The sequence below is a fragment of the Felis catus genome, chromosome A1 (genome assembly GCF_018350175.1).
Source record: "Felis catus isolate Fca126 chromosome A1, F.catus_Fca126_mat1.0, whole genome shotgun sequence".
NCBI classification, from domain to species: Eukaryota; Metazoa; Chordata; class Mammalia; order Carnivora; family Felidae; genus Felis; species Felis catus.
The window spans coordinates 121,150,469-121,171,511 of record NC_058368.1 but is presented as its reverse complement, the minus strand read 5'-3'; the positions used below and the strand labels follow the sequence as shown (position 1 = coordinate 121,171,511).

Sequence of the window (21,043 nt, the reverse complement as noted above, 5' to 3'; positions counted from 1 at the left end):
TCTGTCTCTTTTTCTGCCCCCACTCTGCTAGCACATATGCACTGTCTGTCTCTTAAAATGAATAAACTTTTTAAAAAAGGAAAAGAAAGTCTCAAAGCATTAGCCTTTCACCTTGTAAAAGAGAAATTTTAAGCTAATTAGGTTTATCTGGTATGTCAAATTATGTGGGAAGCTTGTCAAATAAGTGATGACAAACCTTCTTAGGTTATATGCGTATGAATGTCTATTACTAATATATATATTCTAGAAATTGTTCAAAGTTGTTAGAAATCTGTCAGTATTCTCATTGTTCAACTGTTATCTAAAATTATTGTATGCCACAGAAATAACATTTCCTAATTGAATGAACTTTCATCAGATCTATAACCATGGCTATTTTTTAAAAGTCTTTTTGTCATTTATAGACAATTACTATTTTACTCTGATGCTTCTGCAAAGGTACTTCATCTTCAGACAGATTCATGGAAAGGGTTCTAGAATATAGGTTTCTGATAACTTTAAGATCATAAAACTGAACTGAGTAAGAATATCCAGAACTAATGGAAAAACTGGAGTCAAGCAGAACAAGAGTTAATTACATGGGATTAAATGAATTGATGAGAATGATTATATATATATTTTTTTACAACCGTTCCTTGAAACTTTGCTGATTCCTTAAGGTTTTCTTTTTCTTCCAGATTTAGGGAAAGCCTTTTATCTTTTTCTTAAGCTCTGTATGACTTAGAGTAATTTTGTAAAGTATGCCTTTGTAAACAGAATTGAAACATTTACTTTTACTCTTTATCTGATCCCTCCAGAATTCAGAAACCTATTGAGTATTCTTATTTTCATGACAGTATAATCATTTGCATAAGTTCAGTAGAAAATGTTCTCCTTATAACAGGGCACAGTTGCAAACACTGGTTGTATTACCAAATCTTTGACTGGAATGTCATATTTGAGAATATGTATACCATCACATATAACCAGACAGTTTGAAGGAACAAAGACGACTTATGCAGCCAATAAAAGCCCCTTGGAAAAACTAGCCTGATAACTTGCTTAAGGGTTTTCTGTAGACTTACCAGCTGGGTGAAGGAGGTTGCTCCCTGGCAGCCCCTTGGGAGCCCTCAGGACAGCCTTAAAAGAGAAGAATTCATGCAAATCTGTAAGTGTTCCAGGTGAAGTCTGATGGCAAATTCTTAGCTTGGTTTCTTAGTCTGGAGAGGCTTTTAACAGTCGAATCTAAGCTTCGTTAGGAAAAGGTCCCTCAAAGCAGATTTAAAAAGAGCCTATATGGTTGATTACTATGCTTGCTGCATTTATGTAAATAACTAGTCCAAATGTAATGAGACTAGACTTATTTTGCAAACAAATTAGTCTTAGTGTGTTGATCTTTGATAAAGATGAGGGTGACTGTAGAGGAAAAAAATTGTTTCATTGGAAATTGTACACAAACTTGCAGACATCAGATTCTAGTCTTGTTCATTGTCTTTGAGGTTTTGTTATATACCTATAAACTGAAGTGGATCCTGAATTCTACTGGCTACAACTCTCCGGTCTAAAGTTTCCAATTATCTCCCATCCGTCTGATTTGGAATCAGTAGTAACAAAGACTGCCTTGAACTCTCCTTGGAAGAGACCATATCAGGTCTTCTGCACTACCCACATACAAGTCAAACCTCAGGAACTTGAATCTTGGGTCCACATCTCCCTGTTAAAAAGGTCTCCTCCAGGGGCACCTTGGTGGCTCAGTAGGTTAAGTGTCCACCTTGTGTTTTCAGCTTCAGGTGGTCATCTCACAGTTTGTGGGATCGAGCCCCATGTTGGGTTCTGCGCTGAGAACCTGGAACCTGCTTGGGATTCTCTTTCTTCTCTCTCTCTCTCTCTCCGCCCCTGCCCGTTTGTGTGCACATATGAACGCATGCACACACACAGTCTCTCTCTCTCTCAAAATAAATAAACAAACTTTTTTTTAAAAGGGGGGAGTCCTCCAGATTCTTGGAACTGCACACCAGCTAGAGATCTAAACTTAAAGTTGACGAGGGAGTTTACTTCCCAGAAGCAGACAGCATCTTGAGTGGACAGCTCTCCCATGTTCACAGATCAAGATCTTCATCTCCAGCATTAAAAATTTACTCTTTTTGCTTTTTTTACTGCTTGCTTTTTCTCTCTATTAATGCACGGGAGGACAATGCTTCTTAATTCTGGTGACTATCACTGACTTTACCAATCAGGCCACAGCTGCACAACAAAAGTCCCTTAACTTTCCTGCTAAGGTGGTTTTAGATAATAGAATTGCTTTAGATTGCTTTTTGGCTGAGCAAAGAGGAGTCCGTGCCATAGCAATTAACTCCTGCTGTTAATTGCTGAATCAATACTTTTGGTATTATACCAAATACAAGAAATTAATAAATATGCTGCTTGGCCAAAATAGGTTGATGCCCTTTTAGGTACATTTTGTCATTTATTTGATACCAGCTGGTTTAGTTCATGAATGACCTGGCTAATGAGTAGACTTGAGTCTCTTGGTGTTATCCTCCTGATAGTTAGCACTTCCGTCTCCCTTGTGTGCTGTGTTCTCCAAGAGGTCTTAAGGGCATGTTTGCAGCCATCAGCAGTACATCAGATGGTCTCACTGCACTTGGAGAAACAGAAACAAGATGAACAATGAGAGGAACACAAAAACAATCCTTCCCCGGATCTGATGTCTTTCCCTTTGAGTTTCACAATGAGACCAGAGCCACTCAGTTTTGGTGGTAACTGAGAGCACGAATACCAGAAGTTTGGTCAATCTCTCGTGTATAAGAGTGTGACCAAAATGGAGGAACTGCTAAATTAATTACACAGGGAGGCCATCAAACCGCTGTGGCTCTAGTGCTGGGGCAGCCTGCCTGAGCCATGTAACCCACAATCTAAGCGTGTAAATGACTAATGGTTATGAAATCAAAGCACTAAGGACAACCAGTCGCTAAAAGCCAATCAATAATTTTCCAGCTTCTGCCTTTTCTCTATAGAAAGTCTCTCCCTGAGCTCCTGTTGGTGGAGCACTCCTACTAACCACTTCTAATTTGGTGCTACTTGATTCAAATCTCTTTTTTTCTGAGATAATATAAGATAATGATATTCATTCTATATGCTGGAATAAATGAATGAGGCTAATGTAGTCAGAGATGACTACCTAGAAGCCTGAGGCCCTACCTGGTTGTCCTGAGGGCTGAGGGACCCATGTATCAGCCTCCTACAGGAGGCTACGGGTGCATTCATGGTACATCAGGGCCAGCTCTGCACCCTAGGAAACCTAGAGGAATGTATATTCTGATGTTATGATGAGCATATCTTTCTTTTTTAACAATGGTGTTTCTCTTTGTGTGTGTGTGTGTGTTTCTTGTTCCTTGCATTGATTACACAGGACCTGATCATTGTGAAACCCCTCCTTAGTGGAAATATAAATGTCTTTCTCGACTACTTTCTGATCCTACGTATTCTTTTTAATTTTTTTTAAGGTTTATTTATTTTTGAGACAGAGAGAGACAGAGCATGAATGGGGGAGGATCAGAGAGAGGGAGACACAGAATCTGGAACAGGCCCCAGGCTCTGAGCTGTCAGCACAGAGCCCGACGCGGGGCTCGAACTCACGGACCGCGAGATCATGACCTGAGCTGAAGTCGGCCGCTTAACTGACTGAGCCACCCAGGCGCCCCTGATCCTATGTATTCCACATGAAGTATGCTCAACTCCTGTTCCAAAAGTTTGATTTATCTGATTTTTCTTGCCTGGGAGTCATACATTCAACAGTTGCTAACTGAGTTCTCTTATGTGCCAGTTATTTTGGTAAACACCAGGGATAGAGAAGTAAAGACTGTTTCTGACTCTAAGATATTTACAGTTCAGTGCAGGGAGACAAAGGAATGGTAAGAGAAGGTAAGAAGCGCTTAATGGTGGTCAGTCCAAAGTTCCATGGCCTTAGACTTGGGGCAAGTGGGAAGAGTTCCCAGAAGCAGTGACATTTGACGTGTAGCTTGAAGGAGAAGTAGAAGTATGGCATTTCAAACAGGAAATAGAGCACTGAATAAGAGACAGAAACCCGTGGTTCTAAGAAGTAGGTGAGCTTGTCAGTGTGCCTGGACCACCAATTACAGGCAGCACCTGGAAGAGTGACAGAGGACGAGGGTGCAAGTGAAGGGACAGGTTTTGAGTTTTGCCTGCTGCAAAATTAGGTTAAGACTTTTTATGTAGGAGACTGACATCTGTAAATAGTTTTTTTTTTAAACATGGCTGTGGCATCAATATGGAGAATGGATGGGTGGGGAAGTCATTAGGAGATTGTTGCCATCTTGAAAACAGAAGTGATGAGGGCTTGACCTAGGGTCATGGTGGTGGGAGTGGATGAAGGAAGGCAGTGGCGATAGAATCCATAGGGATGGCTTCAGGAATACAAGACAAATCAGTTTGGACAACTGAGTGAGTGATGAAATCATCAACAAAGAGGAGGAGAAAGTCTCAACCCCCCACCATTTCAGCTCTTCAAATCCAAGCCATCCTTTTAGACTCCGTTCATTCCTCCTTCCGCTCATTGTCTCCTTAGGGACCACCCTCTCCCCAGAATATCTATTCTAGGAGACAGCAGTGGACAGTTTGCCGCCAGCCGGAGGCTGTTATTTCATATATGTTAGGTCTGTTTCCTAAACTAGAGTGCAGGACTCTCATTCACAAGCCCCACATCTCATACTGCCCTGATATTCCTCTCAGTGACTGTTGCACAGTGACAGGCATTTACTGCATGTTATCTGCCATAGGCAATGGGGCCTAGTGCTGTGCTTGCAAATGAAATCTTAAATATAAAATAAAAATGAAGTGTAGCTGCTCTGGTTAATGCCGGAGTAGAAGGCCTGGAACCTAGGATCTGTAGTTTCCTCCCGTCTAGGGCTCCATGAGACACAGTTTGAAAACTTTTGGCTTAGTGGACTGGCCGTTGGTTGTGGAGTCAGAACTAGGTTCTGATCCCTGCTGTGTCTCTTACCTAGCTGCAGTGGAGTAGACACATGGGGAAGCGGTTCTGGGCCTCTCTTTCCCCTCTGTAAAACAGGGATAATTATACTTCCAATGGCTTATGGGGTGGACAAAATAAGGCAATGTGTGTAAAAATCTCTGGCACCTATTAAATACTTGCTAGGTCATTGTAGTTGGTAAGAATATTAAGACACTTGCTAGCTGATGGTGTAACTAACCCTTGTTGAATTGGTACTTTGTTCAGTCTATATAAATTTAACCATTGCTCAGGTTAGGAAAATCCAGGGTTTGGTTGAAGTTACTGGGGAGTTTGGGATCAAAGGGGAGCCAATCTTGTCTTATGCTGTGCTCTCTCTACTCCATAAACCCACAATCGCCTGCCTTTGCATGAGGATCTGTCAATATTTAATGTGTGGGTGTCAGTTGCTGTAAACTGAGCATACCCCAGCACCAACTTGAATTAATTATATGCAAGAGGAGAGAAAATAAAATGCCTTCTTCTCAGAGCCCCAAGTTTCATTGGCTACGCTGAAGCCAGGAAGCCACAGGGTGAAATTTCTACTGATGGAGGACTCCGAGAAGAAGCTGAACCAGAAGAGTGACGGCAAACCACGGAAAGTGCGATTTAAAATCTCCTCCTCCTACAGTGGCAGAGTGTTGAAGCAGGTCTTTGAGGATGGGCAGGAATTAGAGTCGCCAAAGGAGGAATACCCTCACAGTTTTCTCCAAGAGTCCCTTGAACCAATGGATGGCGTTTACGGGTCTGGGGAGGCCCCCAAGCCCCGACCGTACTCCCCTAAGCTGACTGCTCAGAGGATCAGCGTTTTTAGAGAGGGCAATGCCTACACTTTGGCGGGCGGCCAGTCTTTCTTCAATGATTACAAGGCGAATGACCATAAGGTTGGTATTGTGCATGATGTGTAAACTTTAAGGACTAAAATGTGTATAGAAAAATGCCCGATTCAAATTTGTACATTGCTCGTGCTCCAGTACCAACCAGAGCTGTAGGTGCACCAAATGGGAAGCCACTGTTGGAATAATATTTCTGGAACAAAAATAACATGCTTGCTGACTACTTATTGGAAAGTGCAGTAAGCGTACATAGTATTCCCTTCCATCCAGGGTAGTAAATTGTAATTGGGTCATTCGCTGGGTTATCTCGGTAAGTAAATTTAATAGAGATGCAGTGGTTTTCAGGTTGCCAGACTGCCGTTTTAGAAAATTATGTGACAACTGGCTGTTTTGTTTCCAGAAAGAGCCGAGTGTTTGAAGGTGCTCATTTTACTCCAGCCAATTATTCAGCTTGTGGTTTATCCCTGTCTTGTTTTATTTCCTCTCTCCCTCCTGCTGCCTGCTTTTAAAAAATGTTTGTTTGTTTGTTTGTTTATTTTGCCTTTCCCTTGTGTGTTAGCATGAACACTGAGTGGTTGGAGTCCCGGGAAGAAATGGTGAAAAGCAAGTCAAGCAGAGGAAATGTTACATGGGAAAGAAGTTCGAGCTAGTAGTTCAGTTGAAACCTGTATTTTGTCTGTTAATTCAATTATCTTTGCCAGTACCATGGATAATCAAAAGCACATACATGATTTTCTTTTAAGCTAGAAGAACTTGGAAAATATTCACTGATTTCCAAAAATGAAGAGATGTGTGGATGTTTGCCGATGGGATTGTGAATGCCTTTTTTTTTCTTTAAGATTAAATACAGTTATCTAATGTGCCAGGTCATTAATGAATAGTACACCAGGATATGCTCTCATCTTTAATGTGTGAAATTCAGATAATTACTCTCTAATCATTTTTATTGTTAGTTTCAAAGGGAACAGATAATTCATCTCTGGCAGACAAATGCATTGGCCTTTCTGGCCTTGGTGAAAGTGAAGTTATGGGCAGTCCACATTTATCAAAGATAATACCAGGTTTCTTTTTGATAACGAAGGGAGCTGGAGTGAACAACCCCTCATGTTAGTGAAGTAACTTAGACATTATGAAGCAATATCACATACTTGCTTTTTTAAAAAAAAATATTTAAATTCAAGTTAGTTAATGTACAATGTAGTGTTGGTTTCAGGAGCAGAACGCAGTGATTCATCACTTATACATAGCACCCAGTGCTCATCCCAACAAGTGCCCTCCTTAATACCCATCATCCATTTAGCCCATCCTCCCCAGTCACCTCCCCTTCAACAACCCTCAATTTTTTTTCTGTATTTAGGAATCTCTTGTGGTTTGCCCCTCTCTGCTTTTCTCTTATTTTTCCTTCCCTTCCCCTATGTTCATCTGTTGTGTTTCTTAAATTCCACATATAAGTGAAATCATCTGATATTTGTCTTTCTTTGACTGACTTTGCTTAGCATAATACATTCTAGTTCCATCCACATTGTTGCAAATGGCAAGAATTCATTCTTCATGATCTCCGGGTAATATACTTTTCCATTGGGTCTTCAGCACAACTTTGAGGAGAAAGGCAAAATATGCGCATTTCCATTTTGCAGATGAGTAAAATTGAGTGCCAAGTTGTTAAGGATCTACCAGTATTAGAGGGTCATTAGGTACACGGTCAGAATAAGAACTCAGCTCTTCTGATGCCTCACGCTTTTGACCCTCTGGAATGCTCCTTTTTAGAGAATAAGGTTATGAATCATGATGACGTTAATAGTAATAGTTGCCATTTACTGAGTGCTTATCATATTGTAGCTTCTTGGTTATATCTTGTACTTACAGTATCTCTTTTAAACTGAATCTTATTTGTAGGTTTAGACTACAAAGTTGTAGTTTATACAAACCTTGTATAAGCCTATGGTGGAGAATATTGGACCGCTTCACAGATCATGTGTCAAACTTGGCATGTATGTAAATGTATGATTTGGTAAGGACTTATAAAGCCAGATAACTGAGTTTTCATAGGAGTGCTGCACCATTGGTTTAAACACAGTACGCTGGAGACCATGTTCAGAGTTTGATTCCTGTTCACCTGGTTTCCTGCATGATCCAGTTATCCTTGTTTTCTTTGTTGCCTGATCCAGTGCTACCTGCTAATCTTAGCCAGCCTCTGGGTTAGAGGGGGATCAGGACAGATTCCTGCAGCTCCACCCACTGAAACAGGTTGTCAGTGTGGTATTCATGAAAAATAAGGAAACGAGAGCTGGAAAGCCATGATTTTTCAACAGTGAACCCAGTTGTAAAATAACCCTAGTAAATATTGGCTGTGAAGCAACACTGGGCAGCGCTTAACTACAACAATTAAAAGTAAAGGCTCTGAATTTGAACAGATATTTGTACACCAATGTTCATAGCTGCTGTATTCACAATTGCTTACAAGTGGAAACAACCCAAATATCCACCAGTAGATGAATAGACAAATAAAATGGGATATATACACACAGGCGAATATTATTCAGCCTTAAAAAGGAGGGCCGTTCTGACACATGCTACAACATGGATGAAGACCTTGTGCTAAGGGAAAGAAACTAGTCATAAAAAGATAATTATATGATTCCACCTATATGAGGTGCCTAGGGCAATCAGATTTATAGAGACAGAAAGTAGAGCAGTGGTTGCCAGAGGCTGGGGGAGGGGCGAGGTGAGTGTTTAATGGGCACAGAGTTTCAGTTTGGGAAGATGAAAAAGCTCTGGAGATGGTTGGTGGTAATGGTTACACAACAGTGTGAATGTACCAATGCCACTGACCTGTCTGTCCACTTAGAAATGGTTCAAGTGGTAAATCTTATGTAATATATTTTACCACAGTAAAAATAATAATTAAGAAACAGGGACTCTAATGTCTTTTAAACCTGGGCTTTTTGTCCACTCTGCCTACTTACTGTGGGAGCTTAAGCAAACCACTTAGCCTTGCCAAGCTTTAATGTTATCGTCTATGAGATGAGAGTAATAAAAATACCTATTTATGGGGCACCTGGGTGGCTCAGTCAGCTAAGCATCCAACTCTTGGTTATGGCTCAGGTCATAATCTCATGGTTCGTGAGTTCAAGCTCCGCATTGGGCTCTGTGCTAACAGTGCAGAACCTGCTTGGGATTCTCTCTGTCTCTGTCTCTGTCTCTGTCTCTGTTTCTCTGTCTCTCTGCCCATCCCTCGCTTGCATGCACATACTCTCTCTCAAAACAAATAAATAAACTTTAAAAAAAGTATCTACTTATGAAGATTGTTGTGGTGATTAAAAAAAGTTTGTATGTAAGAAATACTTAGCATTATGCCTGAAATATTGGATGTGCTTAGCTAATGTTCCCTACCATTGTGATAATGACCAGGTTCCTATCAAAGAAATACTGAGTCTTTGTAAAAAGTTTTATGGGATAGAGAAAGAGAAAGTGGTTATAAACAACTAAATATTTTAAAGAATTGAAACCAACTGAAGTTTTATAAGGTTCCTTTAAAAAAAATGGAAGGGAGGGGCGCCTGGGTGGCGCAGTCGGTTAAGCGTCCGACTTCAGCCAGGTCACGATCTCGCGGTCCGTGAGTTCGAGCCCCGCGTCAGGCTCTGGACTGATGGCTCGGAGCCTGGAGCCTGTTTCTGATTCTGTCTCTCTCTCTCTCTCTGCCCCTCCCCCGTTCATGCTCTGTCTCTCTCTGTCCCAAAAATAAATAAAAACGTTGAAAAAAAAAATGGAAGGGAAAGGGAGGGAAATGGCATTTACTAAACATATACTCTGTATATATTATGTAATTTCATCTTCACAGTAATTCATTGAGAAAGATTCTTACAAATTGGAGAAACAGTGCACAGGAGTTTAGTAACTTGCAAATCTTGCACAGAAAAATTCGCCTCAGGCCTGCCTGCCTCCAAAGCCCATTGCATTTCTAGGACCCAGGAAGGTGTCCCCGCATCTAAACGCAGAGCCACAGAAAGTTTTCGTGGTGTCTGAAGAGCAGTCTGCAGGCACATTGCCACTGTCAAGGGCATTTATGAAGGTCAGTCCCGTAAGTTGCCGTTCTGGGCACTATGGAAGGAAACAAAAAAATTCCTGGCTTCCTCATGGCCCTCTGTAATGGAAGAGTGGGTGTTTCTCACGGGCAATTGGGCGTAACCAGATAATGTGAACTTTAGTTACACCCGGAGCGTTTCCTTAGACACAAGGAAGAACTTGGCTGTCAGGGTGACTGAAACTTAAGCACACCTTAAAGGTGATTTGGGACCCTGCTTCTTTGGAGTACATTAAAAATAAATTTACAATCTTTGGTGTCTCACATATTGACCAGGTTAGAGGCAGGAGGTTGGACTCTACGACCACAGACTTTTTTTTTCAACATACTATAAAGGGTTTCACCCCAAGAAAACCAGTTCTATGTGTGAAAAAAAGTTCCCTAGTAATTGAACCTCTTTGGCTATTAGTGGAAGTGGAAATGGAACCTTCCAGAAGTGCCACCATCTTTATCTTCTGATGTTCAGAAACTGATAGTCCAGAGTGTGAAACACGAGCCCAGTGAGCATCAAACAATAGGAAATGGAAGCTGCCACACGATCCCTTGAAGAGAAGGAGAGAAAACAGGCCCAAGTAGGAAGCTTGTGGCTTCATAAATAATGATTGAAAACTCTGCGGGTGTTTCAAGGAAGGGGGCCTGAGTACTGAAGTCCTGTTTAAGCCAGGTTGTGACTGAATGCGTTAGGGTTGTAAAGAGGAGACTGTTTAATTGTGGCATCTAAGTAGATTTGGTTTCTCCCGTTGTATAAGGGCGGGGCAGAGGATTTCACGTTGGGGTATTTAGCTGTGTAGCATGATTGTGTGTGGACTGCCAATGGACAGTTTTTCATACTAGCAATGTTAGGGGCGCCTGGGTGGCTCAGAGTGGTTGGTTTACCGTCTGACTTCGGCTCAGGTCATGATCTCACAGTCCGTGGGTTGGAGCCCCGCGTCGGGCTCTGTGTTGACAGCTCGGAGCCTGGAGCTTGCTTCAGGTTCTGTGTCTCCCTCTCTCTCTGCTCCTCCCCGCTCATGCTCTATCTCTCTCTCAAAAATAAACGTTAAAAAAAAATACTAGCAATGTTAACAATGCCCACCAGTATATAGTATTTTTAGCTTTTGGAAACCCTGTCTTATATACTCTTGATTGCACCCCTACCCCTAGAAATTGATATAATTAGCCTCAGGGATGGGAGTCCAAATCTTTAACCACAGGGACGTTGCCCAATCAGCACAGAAGCCAGCAGGATATTGGGGCAGGGTCCTGAAACGTGGACTTCTGAGCAACGACCACTACATTACTGGGTTTAGGGGATGTGAGAGGTTCCCTGAAGAGAGCTCTGGGTAACAGGAGGGCGCTCAGGAGTCTCAGGACAGCACCTGCTTACCACCCAGTATCAAAGTATTCTTCTGTTTTGATAATAGCTTTGTCTGTGGTGAAGCCCATCAGTGAACCCCATCAGTTAGATGTCACCCCATTTGCGGAGGAGCAAACCGCGGTTCTCAGAGGTCACGTGATTCTCTTATATCTCACAGTTGGTGAAGAGCGGAATTGAGAGCTGGAGTTGTTTCCCTCCAAGCTATCCTAGCTCTGGGAGGCAATATGTGTTCTTAGTTAATAATCCCTAAACATTTACTTCCCACACTTCCTTACTGCGTTGTTGTAGTATTGTTTCAATTATTCCTCAGCGAATTGTCAAGTAATACATGATAAATCTATACAAAAGAACGTGAGCTATTGATAATGATGCCACAGGGTCCCTGGGTGGCTCAGTTGGTTAGGCATCTGACTCTTGATCTCAGCTCAGGTCTTGATCTCAGAGTTATGAGTTCAAGCCCCGCATTGAGCTCTGCACTGGGCCTGAAGCCTACTTAAAAAAAAAATAATAATGCTATAGAAGTATATTTTTTGACATTAAAAGATTTTTGTATTGTACAAATAATAAAAACATTACATATATGTAAGATGATTGCACATATATAAGATCATTATATATTATGTATTTACATAAGATCATTATATACATAACAATCTTACAGGTTTTTAGGGAGAAGATGCTTGTGAATAGTGCAGGGTAGGTGTTGAGAATATGGACTTTAGAGTTAAACACACTGGGGTTCGAATCCCAGCCACAGACCCTGACTAACTGTAACCTTGGGAGACTCTTTACTTCACTGTGATTCAGTCTCCTCATCGGTAAGATGTAGAAATCATAGCATCCGCCTCAAGGGATGCTTGAGGGGAAAGTGAGGTAATGTTTGTAAATGCTTATCGTGGTGCCCCACACAAAATAAATGCTATCCACTATAATCAAATAATGATAATCAGTAAATTTTATCTATTATTATTTATGCATAACAATTTTGGAGAGCTGTTTATTTTTTTAAGCCCTCTTCTGTATTTATTAAACTCTTTCTGTGTGCATCCCTGCATCAGCTACTGCTGTATGTAGTGGGAATAGAAGTTCTGGCTCCCACCCTGCAGTCCCGGTTATACAGTTAGTTCAGCTTTGCTTGGTTACCATCAACAAGGGGAAGGAATCTGGGTTTTAAGGATTTTAGAGAGAGTGAACAAACCAGGGAGTGAATTGTAGCTTTGGGGTCTGTTGGAATCATAAATGCTAGATGGTTACAAGGTCCTTCTCTCCTGTTGCCTGGGATGTTGAACGGTTTCTGCAGCCCTGTATATGGTGATCGGTGTTAAATCTCCATGCTCATTCTCCATTTCTCTAGTCCCCACCTATTATAGATTTTGGAAAGATAATCATCTACACGAACAACCTGAAAATCATCCGAACCCCAATGGACAAGAGAGACTTCATGCGGAAAATGCTCCAGAAGGAAGAGGAGGCCGAGGAGGAGTCTCTGATGAGCAAAGAAGAAATCTGTGGAGACAGCGGCCTGAATGATGGGCATTTGCCAGACACGGAAAGCACATTCCCCCATAACCAGTACCCACAGGTGTGTCAGAATGGTTCGCTGTCCTACTTGGAGCTGGCCCTACAGCAGTGGTCTCCACATGGTTTTGATCTTTGCACTACTTCAGAAAAAACTTGAATGTAAATACTTAAGATGTCTAACTGTTAAAGATGTTCAAGAATTTTAACTTTATTATTATATTTTAATGGTAAGTGATTAGCAAAATAGTTATGTATATATTTCAAATACACACAATTTTTTTTTCATGACTTCTTTTGAGATCCAATTAGGTATTAACTGTTTTCACGTTGCAATGTGGCAAAGAACAGCTTGTTCCAGAGATGGAAAAAATCAGCTCTGTTCTTTTTCTTAATGGGTTTGCTTGTGTTTGTCTTACTGGTTTATCCTCAATCCAGTTTCCTGGAAGAGATCTTATGAAGACATGTGTCCAGTTTTGTAGAGATTAGTTTAGTTGAAATTAAGCCATATTGTCTCTAAGTCTTCTAGACCAGGGACAAGAGAACTTCAAATGCTCAAAGCGAATGAGTGAGCTGGGACACCATTGTCACTTTGCACGCAGTGAGGTCACTTTACATCATGTTTACTCTAGGGTCCCCTGGGTACCATGTTTGGTCACTGCCTGACCTAGTGAAGGTACCAGTGTCAACTAGTTTATTAAAAATTAGTATAACGGTTTATTTTGAAGAGATTATTGACGCTTAATTTCTTGCCTTTTTAAGATAAAAAGTAAATATAAATAGTTAGAATTTTTTTTCTTCCCACACTCCTCAGAGGTGTGCCCTCTTCACCTTGGAAACTGTTGCTTAGACGTGCTCAGATGAGGGGGTAGAGTGATGATATTCATTAGTTCACAGTGTGGGGTTGGGAGTGGGAAAAGCAAGTTTGATGGTTTTAAGCTAAGAGAGTAAAAGCTTGGATAGCAGCAGAAATGAATTTTCTCTCTCTTCAGATTCCATCTCTTGGGAGCGGAAGCTTTCTGTGGAACTTACTCTCACCTCCCATGAGTTGGTGTGACGCAGTGAGCCAGCGTCTTCCTCATACTTGAGTGATATCCCCACCCTGGCAAGGTTTAGAGGATGGGAATGAGAAAGTCATGACCAGACTCTAGCAAAAGACTCTTATTAAAGTTCTGCTCACAACGACTCACGTCTCTTTCCCACCTGATCTCACACTAGATAAGATATATTTGAAATGCAAATATGATCATGTCACCCCTTCATCACTCTCTTCCCCCACCCCAAACTTTAAGTGACATCTCATCCCTTGGAATGAAACCAAACCTTCTGACTTGTTGTAGAAAACGTTGTATAGCCTGGACCCTCCCGGCCTGTTTATTCTCCTCTTACACATCTCTCCTCGTTCTCTCTGTCCCAGACACACTGCCCATCTAGCTACCATTCATATGTTCTTTGCCCTTTCCTAGCAGAGGCAACTTCCCTCTGCTTAGAATGTTCTCCAGATTCCCCACCCCCTTCCCCTTAGCATCTGAAAGTGGAGACATCACTTCCTCAGAGGATAGACCCCTCAGAGTACCTCGCACCCCTCCTCAGTTGCAGTCTTCAATTCCTCTGTGTAGTTATTTGGTTAACGTTTGCTGTCACACACTAGAGTTTTGTCTGCACGAGGGCTGGGGCCATGTTTATGTTGGATTTGGTATAGTAGTTCCAGTGGCACAACAGTGAGAATGAAAATACAGGTTGGCACAGAGTAGGCGCACAGTGCATATTAGTTAAATATTTGTGGAGAGAATATTGGAATTTGGGACCAGAGTGCCAGCTGGTAAGGAAGTATCGTCCTTCTGCCTTCTCTTGCCTTGTTACATAGCACTATTCAGAACCCAGCTTAGCAGCAGGCAGACTACTAAACATTGTGATCCGAAGCATTGCCTCCCCACTTTAAAATTCATTAATTCTATTCTTTTTCAAGCCGTTTTGTAATTTGTAGGAGCATATATTTTCAGAAAGGAGCCAGAAATGATAAAATGCAGGTCACGCCGCTGGCCTGAAAAAAAAAAAAAAAAAAAAGCAACAACAGCCCTGACATGACAATTATCTGTAAATTCAATTTGGAGAGATCCATGTTTTCTGGCTGTAATACCACAAACTAGGACAGAGGCGTGCAGCAGAGAGTTGCCGTGAAAGGTTATACTTCACTTGCCTGTCTTTTAAACTCTGTTTTAAATTGCTATTTGTTTGCCAAATCCCTCATGCAATAAATGCCCAGCCAGGTTTTATTTTAAAAAAGAGGGTCAGAGAACATCAAGGCGCCCCTTCTGACCAGGAGACCCTTTGTTGTGTTATATGGAGCAGGGAAGCAGTGGGAACCTTGATGAAAGAGCAAGGCAAGGCTAACGGCCAGGCCATGCTGACCGTCTGTATTCACCGTAAAAGAAAAGGAGAGCAATAATTGAATTGAGCCACAGTGAAATATGGAAGGGGAAAAATCTGGCCGTATGTTCGGTGGATTTGAGACCATAACTCATCCGGACTTCTTTATGCCTTCTGCGCTCTTGCCTTTGAAATAGGCGACAACAATGACAACAACTGTCATTTATTGAGGGCCTGTGATAGCCAACCACCATGCCCAGTGCTTTCTATGCATTAGTCTACTTCATTCTCACAAGGACTCTGTGAGGTAGTGATTGTTAGCAGTCCCACTCTTGAGCTGGGGAAACTGAGGCACAGAGAAGTTAAGTAACTTGCCAGAGGTTATCAGAGCCAGTGGTCAAACCCTGGACCACCTGACTACCAGTCCTATCATCTTAACCACTCTGCTGAGCAGTCTCCAGGTTGGTGCTCCTTAGCATCATCAGGGCTACCACAAGCCTTTGAGTCTGCAGTGTGAAAGCTGAGGCCCCTTTCCTTGGCCATGGAGCTAGTAAGAGGTGGTTTGGGTAGGTCTGTCGGTTCCAGGACCTAAACTGTGCAGTACAACTATGTTCTAAGCCATCTTACTGATTATTTTCTGAGAGGAGATTAAAAATGCTGAGAATGGAAGACAGAAGCTTATATCCCTCTTGCCTTGAATAGAGGCCCAGTAGCCCTTGATTTAATCATTAAATGATTAAATGACATGCTGAGAGCAAGTGGTTGGAAGGAGGGTGGTAACCCAGGGTAAGAATGGAAATTCCAGGGAGCCTTCTAATAGTACCTCATACAACCACGTGACATTAGATAAAATTTGATCGATGATTTGTTTTTGTTCTCCGCAAGCAGGTGCACCAGGTCATTTCATGAATCTTTTCATAGCTGAACCTGACATTGTATGCAAATTAATTTTTGGATGACATGTATAGCATTTTGGTAGGAATTTACTATACTTCCTTTGGCAGCACTGACAACATTAAAATCTCCCTGGGATCAAGTACAAAAAAAAAAAAATGTGGATTTAGCAGAAAAATGGACTGTGACCATTTCCTTAAAGAATATTTTGGAAAACACACTTATTTTGAATACTTTAAGGGTAGAAAACAGGTTTCTCCATTGTTGATGTATTAAAATATGGCCACAATCAATAAAATATTAACCGAAGGATACATTTAGGCTTTTGTCGGTTGGATGATCACTTCCATTCCCTAAATCTAGAATGAATAAAATGTGGTATCTTCTTAGGCACTTCGTAGCACAATGGAACTATTTTCAGAACTCCTGCCGCCCTTTTCAAGATTATTTTTATTCTTAAATTATAAAAGAAAGCTGTGTTAGCTGGGTTGAGCCACCCAGTGGATTCTGCCATCTTGTTAGGTCCTAGGATTTAAGAATCAGAAGGGTTCTCCAGACATGGTCGTTTTGTTTGTTCATCTGGCAAACATGTGAATGGCACATGTTGTGCCAGGCACTGCACTAGAAGTCTTGGAGGTGAGGGTGACAGGGACTAGCACAGAGAGCTTCATGTCTGGTCAGCAGGAACTTTCAGTAGAAGATGAGGCCTGCCATGCTTGGGGCAGGACAGGTGGGACAGGACTCCTGGCCCAGAGATGTGGGGAGGCAAGGCTTCCTGGATAAGTGCTGCTAAGCCAACATCTGAAAACAAATAATTGTTGTCTGGTTTGGGGAGAGCCACCCCCAAGACTAGAGGCAGGGCTCCACACTAAATCCATGCCAGAGTTGGTGTGTATCTGGACTAGCATTGCGGTTGTGGGTGGTGAAAACTGGATGGATCTGAGATATGTTTTGCAAGTGAAATAGACAGGACTTGGTGCTGGATCCACCTGGTATTGATTTGGTACCGCCCCTTATTTCTTGGGAGGTTCATGGTCTATGCACAGTCTTTGCACAGGAATGCAAAGGTTGCTAGTTTCCTTGAGGTGTCTTAGGGAAGGAACATGCAGTAGACAAGGGGCATATTCTGCAGGATGGGAGTCGAGCACTAGTAAGTCAAGACTCACTAGCAGGGCTTAGAAGTGAATTAACTTTTGTGGAAAATCTATAATATGCCAGGTGACAAATTGTGGGTTTTTTTCTCACTCTCATTTAATATTCCAGCTACTCTGAGAGGTCAGCATTACTACTCCCATTTTGCAGGGAAAGAAAAACAAAGATGTAGAGACCTTGGAAAGGTCAAGGGAACTTTCCAAGGTGCATGATTGCTTGCTCTCTCAGGCCTTATCACAGGTATCAAAGAAAATAAAGTACTGCAGGAATTCGGAGCTCAGCTTCGAAGGATTGTAACATCGATTCATTCATCCACTCGGCTCTCGGCCAGTCACACAAAAACAGTATCTCTTGAACGCCTGCTGCTGGACAGGTACAGCGAGGGGCTGTGTATGGAGTCAGTAAGAGCATGAACTCTGGTGCTCAGTCATCTGGAATCAAAATCTGCCTCCTCTCCTCCAAGGCTGTGTGACCATTGGCAAATAACCGAACTTCTCAGTGTCTCAATTTTCACATCTGCAGCAAGGATGATAATATTTGCACCACCTCACTGGGGTGTTGTACGGATTAACGTAAACAAAGCTCTTAGAACAGCACCTCGCACCACCTAGGCACACTGCAGCTGTTCACTATTAGTATTTGGCAATGCAGATAAGTAGGTCCTTGTCCTGACGGAGCACACAGAAATGACACGTCAGATGGTGACAAGGGCAGTGAAGAACGTAAAGCTGCAAAGTGCAAGGCATCGTAGCAGGGGATGGCGTCTCAGAGATTTCATCAGGGAGATCCTCTCTGATAAAATTGCAGTGAGAATTGTGTGCCTCTGGTCAGTTCCCTCTTTGGCATTTGTGGGAAGCATTTTCTGCTCTCGTTCTGCCTCTGCCCTTCTGGTAGCCCAGTGCTATTTCAACGTGTATTTGAACAGTGGTCTCTAACTGAATGCTGCCCTGTCTCTTGCAGGAAGGGGAGCTTCCCGAGGACAACTGTTTTCACTGCCGAGGGTCGGGCAGTGCCACCTGCTCTCTGTGCCACGGCAGCAAGTTCTCCATGCTGGCCAACAGATTTAAGGAGTCCTATCGGGCCCTGCGGTGCCCTGCCTGCAATGAGAACGGCCTGCAGCCTTGCCAGATTTGCAATCAATAGCCTGTGGCTTTGTATGTCCGCTGTTATCGCATCCTTCCTGAAGTTACTGCTTATAAACCCCCTCCTTCTCTTCCCTCTCCCAGCAAGGAAGCCACAGTGCCTACCACCACTTCCACCACTGGCAAAACTCAATTACTTGATGACATTTCGTGAGGCTGGTAACATCTCCATGTGGTTCTAAGTGGCAGAGGCATTTTCGAATTAGAGTCGGCTTTGAAACGGGTTCTAAAATTATCCTTCCAGGAACGTGTGCGTGTATCTTACTTGGCTTAGCTCGGTTTTTTCCTTACACTAGTGAGCAAATAAATGCACATTACAGGCAGCAGGTTGAAGTCATTTTCTGGTTGGGAATTATTTTGCACAATTATGCCATGAGAAAGGGATAAAAAAGTAAGACTAAAAAAGGCAGGTTTCTGATTAACTGAATTTCTGTTGCATATAATGCATTTCAAGTCATCATTGGTCAGATTTAATTTTTAATTAAGCAGAAGAGGAAAGGGATGCCCGATGCAGAATGTACCAGCAGGCCACTGAAAACAAAGCAACGTGTATGTGCTTCGTGCTGAAGATGGGCAAGCTGAGGAGGCCTTTCCTTCAAAGTCCTGAGTCTCTCCTGTGTGATGTGCTTGGGTGATATTCATGCAGGCAGTGAGCAGTGCTGCTTCTTAAGACCAGATGAGATAAGACACTCCTACATATGCCTCTAAACTGCTGAGGCTATAAGCCAAGTCAGAACTACTTAGGATAAATTTGGTGCTTAAGTATGTGTGTGTGACATGACTTTTCCAACCCCTGAATTATCAGCAAATAAATACATGTATTTTAAGTCTAAGATATAGCCACAACCTCTTCAAAAAAGACTGGATATTTTTATAGTTATCTATTAGAAACCTCTAAAAAAAAAACCCAAGGATTATTTTTAAGAATTCTCATTCTGCCGTCGGTGAATACACATAGTAAAGGTAATTCCTTCCTCTTAAAGTTGGTTACAAAATTAGAAAGATGCTTTCGTTAATGTACTTTTGTGGCTCTAACCCCCACACCCTTTACCACTTGAGAATACCCTGTAAAATCTGTTATGTTTTGAGACATGTGGCTTTTCTATGATGATTTTGATTTTCATTACCTGATTTTTTTTCAACATGTTTGTTATTCTCTAGTATTCAGCTATTAAAATAATTCAATGAACGCTTTTCAGGAGACATAAATACCTCTAATAGAAAGATTAAAATATTTTTTGAAGCCATGATAAATTTTGCCTGTCCTCTCTTCCCCAGAATGATAGAACTATTCCTAAGAGACTTTCTTTGCCTCTGCACTAAACTGTTTCCTGAGTTGGTTTATGGTTTCTCACAGCTTTTGACTCTTCTATTTTTCCAGACTACTAGAGGAAGGAATGATAACAAGAGGCCTTTAAGTGCGTTCTTCTCTTTTTTGACAGGAACATTTGACAACGGCTGTTTTGAGCCCTGCGTGCCTGATGTACATTGTTGCCCAGATGGGCACCATCGCTTCGGTAGGGCACAGTGCTTACACTTTCAGTGGAGGAGGCAGATCTATCAACAGATAATCACAGCGTAGCATGACAAGTTCTAGGGTAGGGGAATTGCTAGGAGGATTTGAAGCACATGGAAGGTACATCTGATGTAGCCTGAGTGGGGTTAGAGAGGCTTCCCAGGGGAGGAGGTATAGCAATGGTGGTTTCTTTTCCTTCCTTCATGCTTTTTAGAGCCTTTAATCCTTTTCAGCCCATAATAAATGCATCCACTAATGATTACGTTTGTTTATTCAGTGAACAAGAATTTATCGTGCACTGGGAATATATCATTAAACAAAACAGACAAAATCCTAGCCCCCATGGAGCTTACATTTTGGTGGGGAGGTATTGAGACCTAAAAACATATATATTTGACATAAAATATCTATATTTAAAGACAACTAAATAGTATGCAACAGAATAAAAAATACAATTACGTATGCACACATGTAATGTATAAGGTGTTAGAAAAGGATAAATGCTTTGATGAAAAATAAAACAATGTGGGGTGTCAAGAGTTAGGATGGTTTGCAATTTTAAATTAGTTTTCAGGGAAGCATCACTGAGAAAGTTTCTTTTACATAAAGGCCTCAAGGGCATGAGGTGAACGTGTCTGGGGGTAAGGTTATTCCAGGCAGAGGAAACAGCAAGTGCTAGGCTTGTAGGCAGGAGAGCAGCAAAGAAACCAGTGTGGCTGCAGTGCAGTGAGCAAGATGACAAGTGTCAGGGAGTGAGGTCAGAAAGGAAGGCGCCTGAGGGGGCACCTCAAAGCTCTTGTAAAAACCTGGGTTTCAGGAAGTGAACTGGTGCTCTGCACGGGGCATGTTTCCTGTCAACCGCACCATCTCTCCTTCCACATGCTCCTCTCACTGCTGGGGCGGGACAGCCACAACCTACACTTCCCAGAAATCTTGCCTGCTGGCTCCCTGTTAAGTCCTGCCAACGGGTGGAAGACGGGCGGAAGGAAAGTCTTCCCTCTTTTTCTGTTGGGGATCCTGACAGCCGTTCCCACGAGGCAGCTGTGTTAACAGCAACAGCAGCTGGGAATGCTGGCCCAGGAAGCCCGGCTCCAACTGCAGTCGCTTTGGTGGCTCTGATTGGAGGTTCAGTGTTACACCATTTTCCCCTCAGCCTAAGGGGAGTG

General features: G+C 42.2%; 1 protein-coding gene across 2 annotated transcripts; it reads left to right on the top strand.

The window, feature by feature from the left end:
• Positions 1-5,193: 5,193 nt before the first annotated feature.
• Positions 5,194-20,137, top strand: GRXCR2 (glutaredoxin and cysteine rich domain containing 2). 2 transcript variants are annotated; one of them, XM_045060519.1, is made up of 3 exons: positions 5,194-5,892; positions 12,640-12,867; positions 13,796-13,988. In XM_045060519.1, the coding sequence occupies exons 1-3, from the start codon at positions 5,557-5,559 to the stop codon at positions 13,889-13,891; spliced, it is 660 nt and encodes a 219-aa protein (XP_044916454.1). In that variant the 5' UTR covers positions 5,194-5,556; the 3' UTR covers positions 13,892-13,988. The 2 variants fall into 2 exon arrangements, with proteins under 2 accessions (XP_044916454.1, XP_003980991.1); XM_003980942.3 differs by lacking the exon at positions 13,796-13,988 and adding an exon at positions 18,180-20,137 and having other exon boundaries at positions 5,215-5,892.
• Positions 20,138-21,043: the final 906 nt, after the last annotated feature.